Source organism: Ambystoma mexicanum, chromosome 9, assembly GCF_040938575.1.
Source record: "Ambystoma mexicanum isolate Mex_15411 chromosome 9, UKY_AmexF1_1, whole genome shotgun sequence".
NCBI lineage: Eukaryota > Metazoa > Chordata > Amphibia > Caudata > Ambystomatidae > Ambystoma > Ambystoma mexicanum.
Window position 1 is genome coordinate 244,377,426 of NC_090931.1, and position 18,829 is coordinate 244,396,254.

General features: G+C 46.8%; 1 protein-coding gene across 2 annotated transcripts in view; it reads right to left on the reverse strand.

Moving 5' to 3' along the window:
• Positions 1-15,524, reverse strand: part of ROBO3 (roundabout guidance receptor 3) — a 468,117-nt gene extending 452,593 nt beyond the window's left edge. Inside the window, exon 1 of one of the 2 annotated variants that reach the window (XM_069614542.1) lies at positions 14,599-15,524. In XM_069614542.1, coding sequence (XP_069470643.1) covers positions 14,599-14,659 — 61 coding nt within the window. In that variant the 5' untranslated portion in view covers positions 14,660-15,524. The remainder of the gene's footprint in view (positions 1-14,598) is intronic. The other variant, XM_069614541.1, reaches the window with a different exon arrangement.
• Positions 15,525-18,829: the final 3,305 nt, after the last annotated feature.

An 18,829-nucleotide genomic window follows, 5' to 3' on the forward strand; every position in this document is an offset into this window, starting at 1 on the left:
GGGGGGTGGGGGGAGTGACAACATTATGCAAACCTCCAGACACAGGTAACATGCCACAAAGATAACAAGGAAGCGGTGTGCGGCATGCGCCCCAACATCAGGCAGAGGGGGGGGGGGGGGGTGACACCATTATGCAAACCTCCAGACACAGGTAACATGCCACAAAGATAACAAGGAAGCAGTGTGCAGCATGCACCCCAACATCAAACACAGAGGGTGGGGGGTGGGGGGGTGACACTATTATGCAAACCTGGAGACACAGATAACATGCTACATAGATAACAAGGAAGCAGGGTGCAGCAGGCACCCCAACATCAGACAGAGGGGGGAGACTGACACCATTATGCAAACCTCCAGGCACAGGCAACACACCACATAAATGCAGAGAAACGGTGCTGTCTTTACTCATGTCAAGGTGCAAGATATGCGCTTAGCAATATGCACTGGCATTATATTTAGACGCCTGAAGAAGCGCTTTTTTATGCAAAACAAATATTGACTCTTTTTCCACCATTCACCCGAGATAAAATAAACAGCTGTTCTGTCCCATACTAGGATTCTTTACAATATGATTCCCAAAGTGGGAGGTGTTTATTTAGTATGGGGGTGTGTCTTGTCATCTGTCTTTGTTTTCCTAATCATATTAAGCAGCGGGTCCTCCTTCCAAGAAACAACAAAAGTTGTTAAACTGGGCACCGTGGTACCATGTGTTAATATCCCTGCAAAAATATCGGCATACAAATATATTGTCATATTTTTGCGGCAATATTGAGCCATGGAACCTGTGGGGGACACCAATTTCCCCACCCCCACAATCCCCAGTCCCATTTACCTCATAAATTATCCCCACCAATAATATTGCCTGTGGCCTTACCCCACGACCATATATATGGCGATATTATTGGTGGGAATAATATTACTTAATACCGGCAACATGGAATGAGGAGCTCTGATTTCAACTTTTGATTTACTTGATAACCATAATTAAATCCCAATTGGAAGGGGCGCTTCTGCTCTCTTGGCATTTCTTTACCTTCTAACTGAAATAAAGGAGAGAAGTTCAGGGGCAAAAACGAGTTACGAAATAACCAGGTATTATAATGGTGTAGTAACCACAGCCTACTCGATCTTTTCCTATTAAGCGAGTGCATCTGCTTTGAAACCCACTGAGGTGACTGGGTTTTAAAATGGCCGCTGATATGGCAACCATGATTGCAGCCAAATTGGCGAATGATAACAGAGCAGAAACTGCCCAATAAAAATCACCTGGAGAGAATCTCAGTGCACACTTGCTCGTGGAGAGGGGCAGGCCGCAGAGCTAGCCCCGCCTCTAGGCTCTTGAAAGAACTGCCGCCAGAACGATCTACCAATCATGAGAGATGTTCTGACGATGCCACCCGCCAACAAACATGAGACCATCCATCACTGGGAGTCCCATAGAGAAATCCCAAACTGGCAGAGGTGCGCGTACACACACACTCACAAAACACACACGTGCACGTTCAGTGTAGAAGGCAAACACTAGATCCGACCAAATTAAATTGTGGTAATTTTCTTTGCCGAAATGACTTTGTGGTGGTAAAAAGGTATGTATATGTTTAGGGCTAGCAGATATAGCATAGGTAGGAAGGGTGCAGGTATGGATGGGTATGAAGCTATGCAGATTCTCCCACACCCACTAAAAGAAAAACTAAACCTGTCACACAGAAAGTTATCATTTTAATGAAACAACGTAGAACCCTAGAGATACCAGGGTGTTAGGAAAGGTTACTAAGCAACCACTCTACAAAGCACTTCATAGCTGTATACTGCATTAACCTGCCCAGGTTGAGGCCACTCTTACAGTGAACACAGACCTCCTTACACCATAAAGGGGGAAGGATACACTCCCAATTCCTCCCTGCGCTCTCTTTGTTGAGGACCCCAAAACAGGCAGGGGAAACCCTGCAACAAGCCTGAAAGCGCCACCAGCAGCATGAGTTTCTGTACATGGTGGACCATCCGCTCCTCAAAATCCTGGACAATCTAACACTGCATATATGTTTTTAAAACAGCAGCAAATATACCGAATTCCAAGCATTTCAAATGTGGTCGACAATGAAACGAACCAAATATCTGGTATTCTTAATGCTTGTGTAGAGTTCTGGTCTAGGGCACAAGAGAAAAGTTCCCAAAGACTGGGTCTAATAATACTGTGACATGGCAAGGCAGCGATTTTGATGATATTTTTCACCCCAAAAAAGTGAATGAATAAAAGTGCTGATTTTTCACTGATGAATATCTGATTTCAGTCGGGACGTGTTACTGCCCATTACATACTGCACCTAACAAGCACCTGAATAAAGATGGAGATGGACTACCAGATTTCAGCAGCTGTGCGGGAGTGTAAGATCTGCCCTGGTTATGCCGGGGTGCTGAGTCTTCAGGAATTTGGTTGAATTTCTCTCTTGGATCCAGGTGATCAACACAAAGTGCAGATTGCGATAGACAGAAAGTGTGGTCAGGCTTGAGATCCTAATGGACTTCTCCATTCAATTTAAATTGTTTTAAAAACTTACAATCCAAAGATTTAGTAAAAAAAAAAAGGTTTCAGTAGATACTATCCACGCCATCCATATTGCACTGCAAATATGCAAAACTTGTAATGTATGCCTGTGGAATATTTGTTGAAAGTGTATGTGGATGTTACAAATCAGTAATGTGAGAGGAGCTTGTGAAGCTAGCAATAAAACTAGGCTTTAGGCCAAGACTCCAAACGCCTCACTCCTCGGGTAGATTCCCGCCTTCTCTCAGACCAGGTTATATCTGATTTCAGAGCTGGGGAATAACACATCCCTAGTGCATTCCATTAGGACTCCTAATATTCTTGGTTTAGATGCTCAATCACATGATCCACCCACCCACCAACTCATTCATCATCATCTCCATCGTGCACTCTCTACCACCTTGCACTCCACACATCAACCACCTAGACGCATCCAACAGCAGCTCAACTACTCACATAGCACACATTACACACCCACCTCCTTATGCTTGGAGGGGGAATATTGTAGGTACTGAACAGAGCATTATGGGTGAAGCCTAACAGGAAACACTGGCCTTGTGTGTTCAAGCACACATAGAATCTCACCGGCACCCTGACAGTGCACTTCCTTCACCTCGAACTAGGTTTCCCTTAAATAACCATGCGTTCTACAGTAACACACGCCATGCGTATCCCGTTGTAACAGTCGATGGAGTGTCGCGAGCCATGACATACATTGCGGTCCATAGCGCTTGACACTATCGTATATACAGTTACCCAGATTACACTTCACTCCGTCACACAGACCAAGGTTTGCCAGAATCATGAGCCAGGCCACTCCACACTCAAGCCTACACAGACACACTCAAGACTACACACAATATACAACCCCAAAATGATAACATTGCCATCGGGCACGCTACTAATGCGGTGGGAGGATACGAATAACACAATGACCTTCTGCCAGCAGGTGAATATAAACCGATAGACTTTCCATCCCCGTCTTATCATGTGAAAGACCCTCTGTTACCCCTCACCCTCTCCATTCTCCCTCCTCACATCCACAACTATGTAGCGACTTTGCCTGCATATGGTGTGTAACAAAATATCAAACAAATACCCTACCAGCGGTAGGGGCACTATCATTATGCAGTGTGTAGCACCACTGGGAGGATGGGCAGTGAAGAGGGGGCGTGGATGCCTCTAGTTTAAAATAATCCCAGTACAGAAAACATCTCTGGATGATTGAAAGTAAAAAGATAAACTGAATGGAATAAAATAATTTGGTGTCTGGCAGTGGCAGAAGAGGGTGGCTAGGTTTGTCCTTCAATTCGACAATGAACATTTCCCAAATACTTCTAGGGTTCACGCTTCAAAGGGTCAATCAGTGCGAAAGTCATATGAATGCATAAATGAATAAAGATCAAAGCGCTGCAGCTGATATGCGTTTCAATTGCTTCTGCGATATCTGCGGCTATTGGAAGCCCACATCATATCGCTGGTGACTTTCTCCGCTGGCATTTGCTCATTTGCATGGGCTATGGCTATTTCCTGCGTCCTTTGATCTAGCCGGGCTTCCACAAACAAACAATGCGTTGCTGTTGCACTGGGCCTCTCTCCCGATACCCTCATGATCAGCTGAGGTGCTTGAGCCGCCCCGGACGTTCCGGCGGCAGCCATAACTGGTACGAGGGAACATCTCCATCCGGTGCAAGTGTTGACTCAGCCATCGTTCCTAAGGCCACAAAAGGATCTGCACGCAACCAGCAGTCACAGGTTCAAGCCCCAGGAGCTGGGAGTTATGTAGCTCCTGTTGAAACCAAGAGCTACCAGGCAGTGGTGTTGCTAGGTCTGGAAAAGATCTGGGGCTACGCTAATGTCGGGACTGTCGGGACTCTGGGCTAGCTAGTTTTTTGGTTGTAGCCCCTGAGCTTCTATCCGGGAATACAAACAAAAAACTCGGCGGTATAGCCCCCTCAGCTCCCCCCTAGCAACGTCTCTGCTACCAGGAGCTACTTCCAACTCCCCAGGCAGGTGGTGCCATGCAAACATAGCTATGTAATATTAACTGTGTAGGTTTGGGAATGTACCTAAAAGAAAATAAAAGACACACATAAACACCATTTAAAACATATTGGATAATATATAATTGACAAAAAGTTAGAGCTTTCATCTTAGGCAAATGTTAGATTTGCTGCCTACTATGTACTAGCTCCTGTTTCCGCCGACGTAGCTCCCGCATAACAGGTGATGTCTGATAGCCAGGAGTTGCATTTTGCTCCTGGTCCACAAATCCCAATTTAGATCCCTGCACCCTTCAAATGTTCATACCATTCAAAGTTTACTATTCTCCCCTCTACGTGGTGGCAGACACCTCCTGGCAGGCACATCAGATACCCCCTGGTCCTCTGAAGGCCTTCCACTAGACAGCAGCGAATTCTTCACCGGCATGAACTTCAACCACAGCCTTGTCCTCAGGGAAACACACTGACGACCGTTATAAGGATACGTCACTTTAGAAACAATCGACATCCCCTTCAAGGCAACATGCATGAGTTCTCCACCCTAGATGGCCCGGAAATGTGTCATATCAGGAGTCCAAGGCACAACAGAAGCCTTGATCTCCGCAGGATGGAAACCAACCAAAACAACACCCAAGATTAAAACTCGCAGAAGGCAATTGATGGAGAAATGAAAAGCCAAGACTGGAGCGTAGTGTCCCTGTGTACATGGAGTCGTCTGGTAACCTTAAACAATGTACATCTTTCATCAGGCAGGGCCCCCTTACTTTGTTTTTCGGGACGCGTCTAGAACCCCTCCTTTTCAAACAACATCCCACTGAGCACCCAGGACCTATTCCCGCCCACCCCACTGTTTCCTAGAACTGTTCCCCTCTGATTTAGACTATTCCATTGCTTCCAAGCTAGGTTATTCCAGTGCTTAGATGCAGGAGAAATGAGACATGAAGCGCTCTATTCAAAGTGCTGAATCAGCCACTGCAGAAGTTATTCTAATTTCAGGATCCTCAAAAGAATTTTGAAGCACAATTACATTTGCCAAATGCTTGGTGTTCTCCCCTTGAATAAGTGTTGTCATTTTTGGTCTATTGTGGGGATAACCAAGGACTGAATCCTGATGTTGGATACATTTGGTAGCGGCAGTGTCGGGTATGAAGGGGGTCAGAGAGCATACCTTCTTATCAGGGCCGGCTGAACTTGTGTCAGGGCTTGCAGGGGCCCATTTGAAAATTATGTTTGGGGGCCCCATTCTGTCCAGTTGGGAAAAGCAGTTTTAGGCACCACTAAGGTTCATAGATCATAATACTAGAAGAAGGAATTCAAGGAGGGGTTCAGAGCTGCAGATTATCATCAGAAAGACCGCCATTAGAGAGCTGAATTAAGCTCTTTGCCAGCAAAATCTTAACGTAATTGAAACCAGAGTAAAAAGGCAATCAGGTGATAAGAGTGCCGCTGGATACTGCAAGGCCTAAGGGAGGGGATCCCTGACGGCTCCAGTAAAGACAGCCTATAACATGTGTGCTGCAAAGTACACATTTAATGCCCTGAATTAAAGAAAACTTTTGCTGTGTTGTAAGACTGCTAACATGAGGCAGCTGCTTGGGTCCACCCATTAAGCTCCAGCGACATTTCAACTGAAATGTCCAAAAGGCCCTGACGCGGTCCCTGTTTCTCGCTTACAGCAATTGTGCTTAGTATGTTTTCTGTCTCTACAAAATGCCAGCGGAACCAGAAGGAAAACATGGAGAACATCCAGCGTCTTTATTATCAGAAATAGGTAGGCACTAAGGAAAGCACAGGGGCAATGCGCTGGACTTGGAAGCAACACCATGCAGAGCAACAAGAAGTTTGCATCCCGGATCCGTGCTTAGAAACCAAACTCGGGTATGGTATTAAGCGCGTTGTACAAAAGCAATTAAATTAAATGAATACATATCTTTTAATTTTGATTTGTTTCCATTAGCTTTATATAAGGGAGGCAATGTAAATAGCCTGCATCACAAACTCGGTGTCTCTTGAGTAAATACCTATAGAAATAGTGAAATGATGAAAGGCGGAGTGCCCGTGCCTATACAAACATCTGCAGACATCTGCCGTCATGTTTCCCAGTGTGGTGCACACTTCATAGCAGCAGATGACATCACCTGTCTAAGTGGGAGGGAAAAACAGGAAGGCCATTTCCTGCTATTTTACAGCTTGGGCTGACACTCCCTGCTGACAGGAAATGGTCCATCGAGGTCGTGTTCACTAAAATACAATTACAGACCTGCTGTTACCCCACTCTCTATCAGCAGGTCGTAGTGCCTGCTAGTTAATATTGTCACTCTCTTTTTCAGAACTCCCAGTGGGCGGGTCAAAGGACGCACTGGTCTTCTCACCCTAAACCCTGGCTTCCGATACGGCAGCTTTACAAGGATTGAAAACCCCTTCGGTGGACTGGTGATGCATTCGGTCAAAGACATGGGGCCACCAGCCAATCCAATGCGCCTGACAGATGTGCAAGCCTTGCACACCTTTACCTATGAGCTGCAAACTAAGGCATGCTCTGTTGCCCGATTGTGGCACATCCTTGCTATTTTCAATGGCCCCTCCTACCTGCTTCATTTCTGCTCTTCTTCACTAGTTCAAAACTTCATTTTACATAAGAGAGTTGTTTGCATGGACACAAATAAATATAATCTGCTTTCCAACCAGGAGACTTTCTGTGGCACTGTAGTTTACAGGCTAGCTGAGCATGGTGTGTGCAATGTTTCAGTGGAAATTCGGCCTTGCTTTTCGCTGTAAAGCAATGCTCATCTGTTTCAAGGGAATATGGCAAATTTTAAGTATCAATGCAGAAAAAACTCTGTAATCCAGCACTCCATTAAAAAGAAGACTCTATTTACCAACACCTGTCATTGTTGGTAATAGTACATGCATTTCTAATTCAAACAATAAAATCCTTCAAATACCGGTATACATCAGTGAAAAAAACATGAAAATGATACACTGCCCTTGTAATGACATGACTTCTCCAATAAATGAACCAAGTGCTTAATTGAGTTCTACATGTTCTGCTTTCCTAAGGAGGTCTAGAGTGGCTGACCAACAGCTGGTGTTATATGGGTCTCACCCGCGTCCTTCTGAAGTAGGCACGCCTTGTACACATTACAGAAAATGCGGGAGACCATCCATATCCCCAGCGCAGCAGCTACACTAGCCACTGGCTTTCGCATCTCCCCACCCAGCTTCTAATCCTCACACCCAATGCTAGTGCAATCAAGCAAACAGCTGTTGCACGTTTCCTTAAGGTTAGTGCATCTGAAAGAAAGAAAGTTTTAAGCGAAGGCTCTGAATCTGGCTGAGACTGCTTACAGTCAATTATCATTTTATATGGCCCTGAAATTCACCATGTACCACCATCCATCCATTTCCCAAATATACACTTCGTACATAGCTCAAGCTACAGCCAAACAGATCAACCGATATGTAACTTATTTTTATTTTTTTATTTATTGAATTGATTTACAATTTTTACAAAAAGAAATACAAAAAGAAATGGCTTTCCTTGCATTCCCCTTTAAGTTTTGTCTATTCTGTATTTGCATTATGTCCTTCGCTGCTTCGTCGCCCCTATTGTCCTGCTTCTTTGGTAGACGACACTTATGGGTTTTTGTTCTAGCTCAAAATTGGCAGTTAGCATTTGTGCCATGTCACACTTGTTTTAAAGAACATGACTAATTCACATGGGACACGCCACAATCATGACCAGAAAGAACATGAGATCTATGCCCTGATCTTGGAAGGATGGTGCCCAATGACTTCTTCCTAATTAGGGTGGCAGGGTGCTGAAATTAAGGAATATCGCCAGGGTGGTTTTGGACATCACCAGGAGCATATAGAGTGCACGGGAAGCCCTGCTGGGGTGCTGTGCACGGCCACTATACTATGTTTAAGTTGCATGTTGGATGAGTTGGCTTTGCTTATGTGTTTGCTGCACAGGTAGGCATACTTTGCAGTGTTCTGTTAAGATTACACAACTGATGTGTGAAATGTCGGTCTGCCCACCTCAGTGATTGTGCAAAGCATGTTGGTAAGAGACCATTTAGCCGACACATATGTGACACTTCTGGCACAGGATTCCAGATGAGGTACCCCTTATCATGTTGCCCCAGTTATCCCACTGAATATTTCACATTAGCCAATAGTCTTGAGAAGGCGCAGGAGAAAGCGCGAAACATGCGTCGCAGAAAGGCATCTTAACAGTAGACATGTTTGGTGCAAGCACTGAGGGTTAGTGGCATCTCTTTTCAAAATTCATATACCACGCTATAAAAGTGTCCAGAACGGCTCGCTTGAAAGCAGCACGTGAGTGATCGGTCATTCGTTTTGAGGAGGTCTTCCCTGCAGAACATGTTACCGTTTCAAGGCTCCATCGGCAGCCAGAGAAGGCCTGGGGGTGCTGTCAGCGCACATAACGAATTGTCAGACAACTTCTGAAGGTTGCAGCTCACCACAGGGCCTGGGTTCCAGTGAGGATCAAGCCTCTGGGCTCACAAGTCACTATCTTCCACTCTAGCCTCATTAATCCCAGGGCTGAGGTGGGACATTGACGGGTCCGGTCACGCAGGACCGACAACTGCCCAGCTTCCAGAACCCGAGCTTCCAATACGGTAATGGCGTCCAGAGACCTGCACGCCCCGCCTTCTAAAAAGTCACCACCCTGCCGCTTTTAGAAAGTTCTGCCCACCTAAGCCCCCCCTTCCTCCGCATCCTCGCTAGTGCTCTCCAGTCTGATAATGACATGGAGGGGCGACCAAAGCGACACATGCTTTTTCCAATGAACACATCACCGAAAACCTCAATTGCTGGAAAGAAAAGATTTGCAAGAGACAGAAAATTGGTATCTCCTAATTGAACAGCGCTCAGACATAGTGCTGTTAGAAGACGAAACAAAAGATGCTTGTTTCCGAAGTTATACTATTGCCGAAGCCACAACTGCTGGCAAGCTCATGGACCCAGAAGTTAGGCCTAAATTTCACTTACCCTGCCATTACCCCTGGAGAGGGATATCCGAAAAACAAAACAAGTTACTCTGGATACCTCGGACTTTCATTGACTTGTTGAGTAAGTCAGGTGTAAGTCTCTTAATCATAGTAACTTCTCCTGTGAATCAAATAGCTCACTCCAGGTGTAAGTCAAGGCTACACCAGGCTTACTTCTGGTCATTTCTTTACGGATTGGGCCCCACGTGTCCAGACTACAGTCTAGAAGAACCCGGGGAGGATACAGTGAGGCACTGCTAGACTGGCAACGCACTATTAGGCCAGACCAGTGGGCGCTGCCCACCGATTCATCTCTATGTCCTTATGGGAACTCATGGGAGGGTTTGGTACTCGTTAAAGGAAATGGCTGGAGACCAATGGAACCAGACGTGGCCTACAGCAGCATCCGCCTCAGACACTGCCCGTCACTGCGCATTAAACCTCACTAAGGGCAGTGAGAGAGGACTTACGACTCCATACCCATTCAATCCTTGGGCTCTTGGATGAACATGCCAAATGTAGTGACAATGAGAGATGTGATTTGTTTTGAGGACACGGCCAACAGTGTCGGCCTATTGAAGGATAATTAAAATGCCTTCTATACTAACTAAAAAATATGAAATATTAATGTTGTCAAATGCTACCCCAGAGAGCTGCATAAACCCCTACCATGTTATTGCAAGTTCCCCTTTAGAGTCACAGATACCCCAGGCAAGTTCGAATATATTAGACCAGGGTTTTGCCACCTTTGGCTCTTCAAATAGTTTGGACTACAATTCCCATCAACCCTATTCAGCATAATCAATGGCAGGATGTCGTGGGAATTGTTGAAGGGCAAAACGTTGCAAGAGCTACAGGGTGCAGACCCCTGTGTTACACTTTAAAGTTACAGAGGACCTGCATATGTTACAGGTAACAGAGTCCCACCACATGTTACAGTATGTTAGAGTTGGAGGCCACAGAGACCTCTCACTTGTTATAGCAAGTTCCCTTTTAGGGCCACAGAGATCCCTGGCAAGTTACAACATGTTGGCCTTTATAGTGAGAGAGGCCCCTTACATGTTATATGGTTCAGAGCCACAGGAGCCCCTGGCAAGTTACATTATATTAGGTTATATAGCCACAGAGACCCCTCACATAGTACAATATGCTGGCCTTCAATGTGCAAAGACCTCCCAAATGTTACTGTGGGTTACCCTTTACCACCACATTGACCTGTCACATGCTGCAGCACGGCTCAATGCCACAGTGACCCTTTACATACCACAGCAAGTTCACATTCAGAGCCACAGAGACCCATGGCAAGTCACAGTATGTTGGACTTTAAAGCCACAGAGACCCCTCATGTGTTACATTATGGTAGCCTTCCATGCCACAAAGACATCCAACATGTTACCTGTGGTAGTTTAGTCTCCAACGCCACAGAGAACTCCCACGTGTTTCCTATGGTAGGTTAGCCTCCAACGCCACAGAGAACTCCCACGTGTTTCCTATGGTAGGTTAGCCTCCAACGCCACAGAGAACTCCCACGTGTTTCCTATGGTAGGTTAGCCTCCAACGCCACAGAGAACTCCCACGTGTTTCCTATGGTAGGTTAGCCTCCAACGCCACAGAGAACTCCCACGTGTTTCCTATGGTAGGTTAGCCTCCAACGCCACAGAGAACTCCCACGTGTTTCCTATGGTAGGTTAGCCTCCAACGCCACAGAGAACTCCCACGTGTTTCCTATGGTAGTTTAGTCTCCAACGCCACAGAGAACTCCCACGTGTTTCCTATGGTAGGTTAGCCTCCAACGCCACAGAGAACTCTCACGTCTTTGAATGTCAAACATTTTGGGGGGCTGTACACTCTTTGGGCTAAATAAATCTAAAGCGAACCTACTGTAACAAGTACAGGCCTCAGTGGTTATGAAGGCAACATACTAAACATGTGAGCAGTCTATGTGGCCAGAAAGACCAATACACGCTCATGTGAGTGTGGCTTGTGGGGTGTAACATCAAGAAATACATGTGGCTCTGGCAGCGGATATACTGTGACATTTATTGGCTTGAAAGCATAATGTAAAATATTAGGGATGTCTGCGCCTTTGATGGCTAACATACTGGGACATACAAGAGAAGTATTAGACTATCAAAGATAGCAGTGTTACATGATGGTTTTCTGTGACTCTGATGGATAGCACTGTTCCAAGCAGGTCTTTGTGGCTCTGGCAGATAGCATTGCACGGTGTAAGGGGTCTACGTGGCTCTGAGGGATACATTGTAATATGTGAGGGGTTTAGGTAACTGACGGAGAACAGCATGGCTGTGAAAGATGACACTGCAAAAAGTAAGGGGTTTGTGTGGCTCCGGGAGATAACATTGCATGGTGTAAGGGGTCTCTGTTTCTCTTAGGGATACACTGTAACATGTAAAGAGTTTATATTATCTCCCAAGGATAACAGTGTAGCCTGCAAGGAGTGTACGTAGCCATGTGGCTCTGGCAGATAAAATTGTATGGTGTAAAAGGTCTCTGTGGCTCTAAGAGATACACTGTAACATGTAAAGAGTCTATGTACTTCTGAAGGATAACAATGTAGCATGTAAGTGGTATATGTGTCTGTGAAAGATGACACTGCAAAAAGTAAGGGGTTTGTGTGGCTCCGGGAGATAACATTGCATGGTGTAAGGGGTCTCTGTTTCTCTTAGGGATACACTGTAACATGTAAAGAGTTTATATTATCTCCCAAGGATAACAGTGTAGCCTGCAAGGAGTGTACGTAGCCATGTGGCTCTGGCAGATAAAATGGTATGGTGTAAAGGGTCTCTGTGGCTCTAAGAGATACGCTGTAAGGTGTTAGGGGTCTATGTAGCTCTGAAGGATAACAGTGTAGCATTAGTAAGTGGTATACATATCTGTGAAAGATGACACTGCAAAAAGTAAGGGGTCTGTGTGACTCTGACAGATAACTGAACAGTGTATGCGGTCTCTGTGGCTCTGAGGGATACACTGTAACATGTAAAGAGTCTATGTACTTCTGAAGGATAACAATGTAGCATGTAAGGGTTGTACGTAGCTGTGAACCTGACACTTTGAAAAGTCAGGAGTCTAGGTGCCTCTGAAGTAAACTATTGCAACATGCAAACAAGTATCTTCTGATCAGATTGATATGATATGGCATTTATAACGTGCCTGTATAAACGTGTTTCTAGACGTGAAAGATAATACTGTAACAAGGAAAAAGCATATTCTGGTTGGAAGGATAGCACTGTAACATAAAAGGAGTCTCTATGACTCCAAATGAGATCACTGTACCATGTAATGGATCGCTGTGGTTGTGAAGGATTACACTGTATCATGCAAGGGAGTTTTCTGGCTGTGAATGATAACCTAACATGTATGAGGTCTCTGTGGCTGTGAAAGACAACACTGTAACATGTAAGGTTTCTTTGGCTATGGAGGATAACACTGGCATTTAAGTGGCCGATGTGATGTGTAACACTGTACCATGCAATGTATCTCTGTGGCGGTGAAGGGTAACACTAACATGTAAGGTTTTTTTCTTTTCTGGCTGAGACAGGGAATACTGGAACATGGACGGGGTTTATTTGGCTGTGGAGGATAACACTAGCATGTAAGCGGTCTCTGTGATTGTGAAAGAGGACACAGTAATATGCACGGGAGTTTTCTGACTGTACAAGATCACAGCAACCTGTAATTGGTCTATGAGGCTGTGAAGGATAACACTGTAACATGTAAGGTTTCTTTGGCTGTGGAGGATAACGCATAACACTGGCATTTAAGTGGCCGATGTGAAGGGTAATACTGTACCATGCAATGTATCTCTGTGGCGGTGAAGAGTAACACCGTAACATGTAACCCATGACATGTTACAAAGTAACTTTCAGAGTCCCCATGCATGCCTTGTCCTTCAGATCCTCAGATACCATGCACATGGCGTGGTGTCCTCTGTCAGAGCCCTCTTGCATGTTAAGTGTCTCCATCAGACCCTAGTGTGTCCTCCCTTACAGCCACTTGTACACGGCTGTGGTAGTGTCTGTTTTTTAGGCGTCAGTTTACAGCCAGCGGGGTTCCATGAATTCGGCGGTGGGAGGGCCTCCTTGCCCGAAAAGCCATTAGCGGGCCGTAAAAAAGGAGGGGGTGTAGGAGGCGGGGTGCCTACAAAAACAGACGGATGGCTTCTCCAAAACCAGTCCCAGCCAGTGATTGCCGTTTCAGCAGTGTGGCAATACTACTGTAATACACCAGGGTAGGGATGGAAAAAGCTCGCTATACCGAAAAAAAAGTGTGTTACATACAAAGCGTTTCGTTGCTGTAAAACAGTGGGACAGGAACATGTGCGCAGATCACAGACACGAGCGCTTAACCGACTGAGCCATCTACCCGGCACGGCAACACATAATGGCGTGCCTTCAGGCAATTCAGTGCGACTTATGCGCTATTTAACATGTCAAGAGGGCCACCCAAGGACACATGTATTTGATGACCTGTATGTAGCCCTGTAAACACAAGAAAGCTCAAATAAAGATTTCGGAGTACAAGTATAGACGACCAGCGTTGCCCGTCCGCCCTCCTCCATGCCTAGCACTCCCGTTCCCACATGGTCTCCAGCTTTACCCATGCGTGCCCTCCCCAGGCCCCTCTGCAATACGTGTGGCGTTGCGAGTACATTTTCGAAGTTGCCCATGTGGCTGTGCACACGCGCTGGTTCCACTGGGGGAGGGGGGGTGTTTCTCACAGGGACATGCACTGCAGAGCTGCACTTTGCATAGGGGTTCAGTACTCAAAGAAGTCAGATTGTCCCCCCAAAAATTCGGCTGCGCTAATAAACACATCACAGAATGAAATCAGGCATAATGCGCGCGCACTGCCAGCATGCGATTTTAAGTGTACATTTGATGTGTGTGTGTGTTTTAAAGACAGCGAGCGCTGTGGGATTGTTCATGGATAGGGCTTATAACTATAAGACTGTAAAACACACAAGAATACTGTAACCAGGCAGCAGAAGCAGCACCAGGCGCGGTTCTCTTACCTAAAGTTGGGCACAGGAAGGCAGGCACAAGCCAGAACAGGTTTCTGAGGACAAGCCCCATCCTTTCCCCACTTCCAGCCACCAATAAATTCCAATATGCGCGAAGAAGACCCCCCGAAACGCACAGGGAAGAGAGCGCTGGCAATTCCAGGAAAAGGCAGAAATGAAGGGAAACTCGCGTGTGTTGGGGCAGGATCCGCCGGTGGAGGGGGAGGCTTCTCTGCCAGGGGGCTCCGGGCAGAGATCGGGGTGCCCTCCCGAAGGTCCGATGTGCTCCCCAGCTGCCCGTGGTGATCCGACCTCCTCCTGCCGTGCACAGGGATCTGGAAAAAGCTTAGATCTGCTCACGCCGGATTCCCTCCTGCAGGACCCAAGTGTTCGTGCTGCAGCTCTCCTGCAGGACCGGCTCTCTTTCGGTGGGCTTCCTGCGGCTCCCGGTGTGCATGCAGAGTAGCCGGCCAGCCTGTGTTTCCCCGAGGGCATGGGTCTGGCACCGCTGGTGGGATCCTCTGGGTCTCCGCCCCCCTTCCTGACCAGCCTTCGTTCAGATCTCCGGTGCGACTCGGCAGCCTTCTCCCAGCCAGCGCTGCCTCCACGCTCGGCGAGGATGCCTTCCCTGGAACTTGCTTAAACTCCTCTGGACCATTGTGTCAGTGCCCAGCCCCTCCCCCACGGCTTAAAGAGACAGGAGCCGGCAGCTCGGGAAGCCGGGTGCGTTGCTATGGTGTGTGCGCTTCGGCATAAAGCGGAGACCAGCTCATCCGGGGGCAGAGGAGTCACAACCACGCACGCAGGCAGCACAGAGGGCAGGGATCCGGCACAATCAGACCCGGTGGATGTGCACGCAGCGAGTATCAAGGTGCGATGTATACCCGGGCATCGCACCACGCAAGATCGAGCCGTCGGCACCGCTAGGGGTCTTTACCGGTACACACAGACCATACACGCGCACGATTCCGCTCTCAAGCAACAGCACCCGAACACTGCGGACCATTACCCAAAAGAGCCCAGCAAGAAAGCCTGCAAACAAGCCAGCAGCACCCCAACGCAGAGGAGCCACAACTACCACCAAGGATGGGAACAAGCAAACCAGGAGGACCACCAGAACACCGCACACACGGAGACCCCGTAAGTTAGCCAGGCAGGGCATTCAATAACAGACACAAGGCACCATGGCATGGGGCAATAACCAAAGCAGGGCTCGGCTAATAAAAGCAATGCAATAAAGGGAGGCAACAATCAACCTAGGAGAACCACTAGGAGGGACCAGGACACCAACCAAACCAGTGGGATCCACTGATACAATGCAGGACAACAATCTGGCCAAGAGAACAACCATTAACACATGAAGGCAGCACATCAACACCAACCAAATCAGTGGGATCCACTGATACAATGCAGGACAACAATCTAGCCAGGGAGGCAGCAATCAACCTTGGAAAACCGCGAGAACACTACCAACATAAAGGAGGTACCAGGACACCAGGTGATCCAGTGGGATCCACTTATACAATGCAGGACAATAATCTAGGCAGGAGAACCACCATTAATGCTTTAAGGCGATACATCAACACCAACCAAACCAGTGGATACACTGAAACAATGCAGCAATCGTCAAGAACCTAGGAGAACTGCTAGTACACTACCAGCACAAAGGAGGGACCAGCACACCAACCAAACCAGTGGGATCCACTGATACAATGCTGGACAACAATCTAGCCAAGAGTACAACCATTAACACATGAAGGCAGCACATCAACACCAACCAAATCAGTGGGATCCACTGATACAATGTAGGACAACAATCTAGCCAGGGAGGCAGCAATCAACCTTGGAAAACCGCGAGTACACTACCAACATAAAGGAGGTACCAGGACACCAGGTGATCCAGTGGGATCCACTTATACAATGCAGGACAATAATCTAGGCAGGAGAACCACCATTAAAGCGTAAAGGAGAAACATCAACACCAACCAAACCAGTGGGATCCACTGATACAATGCAGGACAAGAATCTCGCCAGGAGAACCACCATTAAAGCGTAAAGGAGACACATCCACACAAACCAAACCAGTGGATCCACTGAAACAATGCAACAACAAAAAATAGCCACAGAGGCAGCAATGAACCAAGGAGAACCGCTAGTACACTACCAGCATAAAGGAGGGACCAGGACACCAAACAAACAAGTGTGATCCACTGATAAAATGCAGGACAACAATCTAGCCAGGAGAACCACCATTAACGGGTAAAGACGGCACATCAACAGCAACCAAAACAGTGGGATCCACTGATACAATGCCAGACAACAATCTAGCCTGGAGAACCACCTTTAAAGCATAAAGGAGAAACATCAACACCAACCAAACCAGTGCGACCCACTAATACAATGCAAGTTAACAATCTAGCCAAGAAAAACATCATTAAAGCGTAAAGAAGATATATCGACACCAACCAAACCAATGGGATTCACTGATAAAACGCATTGAGCAGGGTTGGAGCATTGCAATAACAAAAACAGGAGACCCACCAATGCAGAGCATTGAACAGGGATCACTAAGAGCACTCACAATAACATGGTAGGGGGCAATAATGAAAGCAGGGGTCCATTCATGGAAGCCATGCAATACAGGGTGGCAACACTCAAACCGAGAGAACCACCAATTCCTATATGGCATAAAGAAGGGCCCATAACACGAATCAAACCAGTGGGATCCACTGATTAATGCAAGTAAACAATCAAACCAGGAAGACCAGCATAACGCAGGAAAAACAATACAATCAAACCAGGGTGCTCAACTAATACAAAGAATGAAGCAGGGATTGGAGAATCACAACAATCAAACCAAGGAACAACGTACACCGCACCATGGCATGGGGAAATAATTAAACCAAGATCACACTAAAAAAGCAATGCACTACAGGGGGGCAGCACTCAACTCAAGAGAGACACTAATACTTATAGGATAGGCCCATAAGACGAACCAACCTGGCGGGCTCCACTAATGCAAAGCATAGAGCATGATTAGAGGATGTCAACAACCAAATGAAGTGATCCGCAAATGCAATGCAAGACTTCAGCAATAAAGCACACAGGAGACCAGCATGTGTTATGATATGCTATGATAGGTTATTTATAACGTGCTTATTACCCTGAGGTTTCTAAGCGCGGACCCGGGGATTGAACCTGTGTTGCTCCATGTCGTCTTGCTTCCAAGGCGAGCACATTGCCACTGAGCTATCCTCCCGAATGTAATGAAACCATGGGTCACACTAATAAAGCCACAGGCTGGCACGGTCAAAAAACACACCAGAAAGTGCACTACCACACACAGAACATAAAGCAGAAATCTTTGAAAAATCGGTTTGGCAATGAAGACAATATAGACCCAGACAACTTTCAAAGGAGTGGGCTCCAAAAGCAGAGTAAAGGACACCACAGTAAGACAAGAACCAGACGTGGGGCTTCATTGATATACGTTTTCAAGCAATTCACTCACGACCTAGCACTTTACAAAACCCCAAAAAATAAACAAATAAAGCAAAGGGAGGAAGAGTGGCTGTCAGGCCCAATATAGAATCTAGATCCATGGGGCTAAAGAGAGGAAGAGTAGGCAGGTGGCCTGATGAAGGACTGAAAACCATGAAAAGGTGAAAGAGAGCACATGATGCCACGAGGGGGCCTCGAGCCATGAGAGTAAAGAGAGGAAGTGGGACCAGGATGCCTGCAGGGTGGCAGAGAGCAATAAGGCATTAGGATGAGCAGTGTCAATGAGGCCTAATGGAGACGGAAAACAATGACAGCCATGACAGGAAGAGTGGATGTGAGGCCCAGTAGGGGACCTCGAGCCATGAGAGTAAAGAGAGGAAGTAGGGGCAGGATGCCTGGCGGATGGCAGAGAGCCATAACACAATAAGATTAACAGTGGCCACTAGGCCTAATGAGAGTAGAGATCAATGGCAGCAATGAGAGGAAGGGTGTCTATGAGGCATACTAGGGTTCCTAGAGCCATGAGGGCAAAGAGAAGAAGAGTATGTGGGTGGCCTGCCAGAGTACCAGTAACCTTGAAGCAATGTGAGGAAGGAAGCCATGAGACCTGATTGGGGAACAAGAATAATCACAGCCATGGGATGAAGAGTAGCCGTAAGGCATGATGGAGGACCTAGAACCATGAAGCAATGAGAGGAAGAGTGGCAGTAAGGCGTGACGAAGGACCGAGAACCATGAAGCA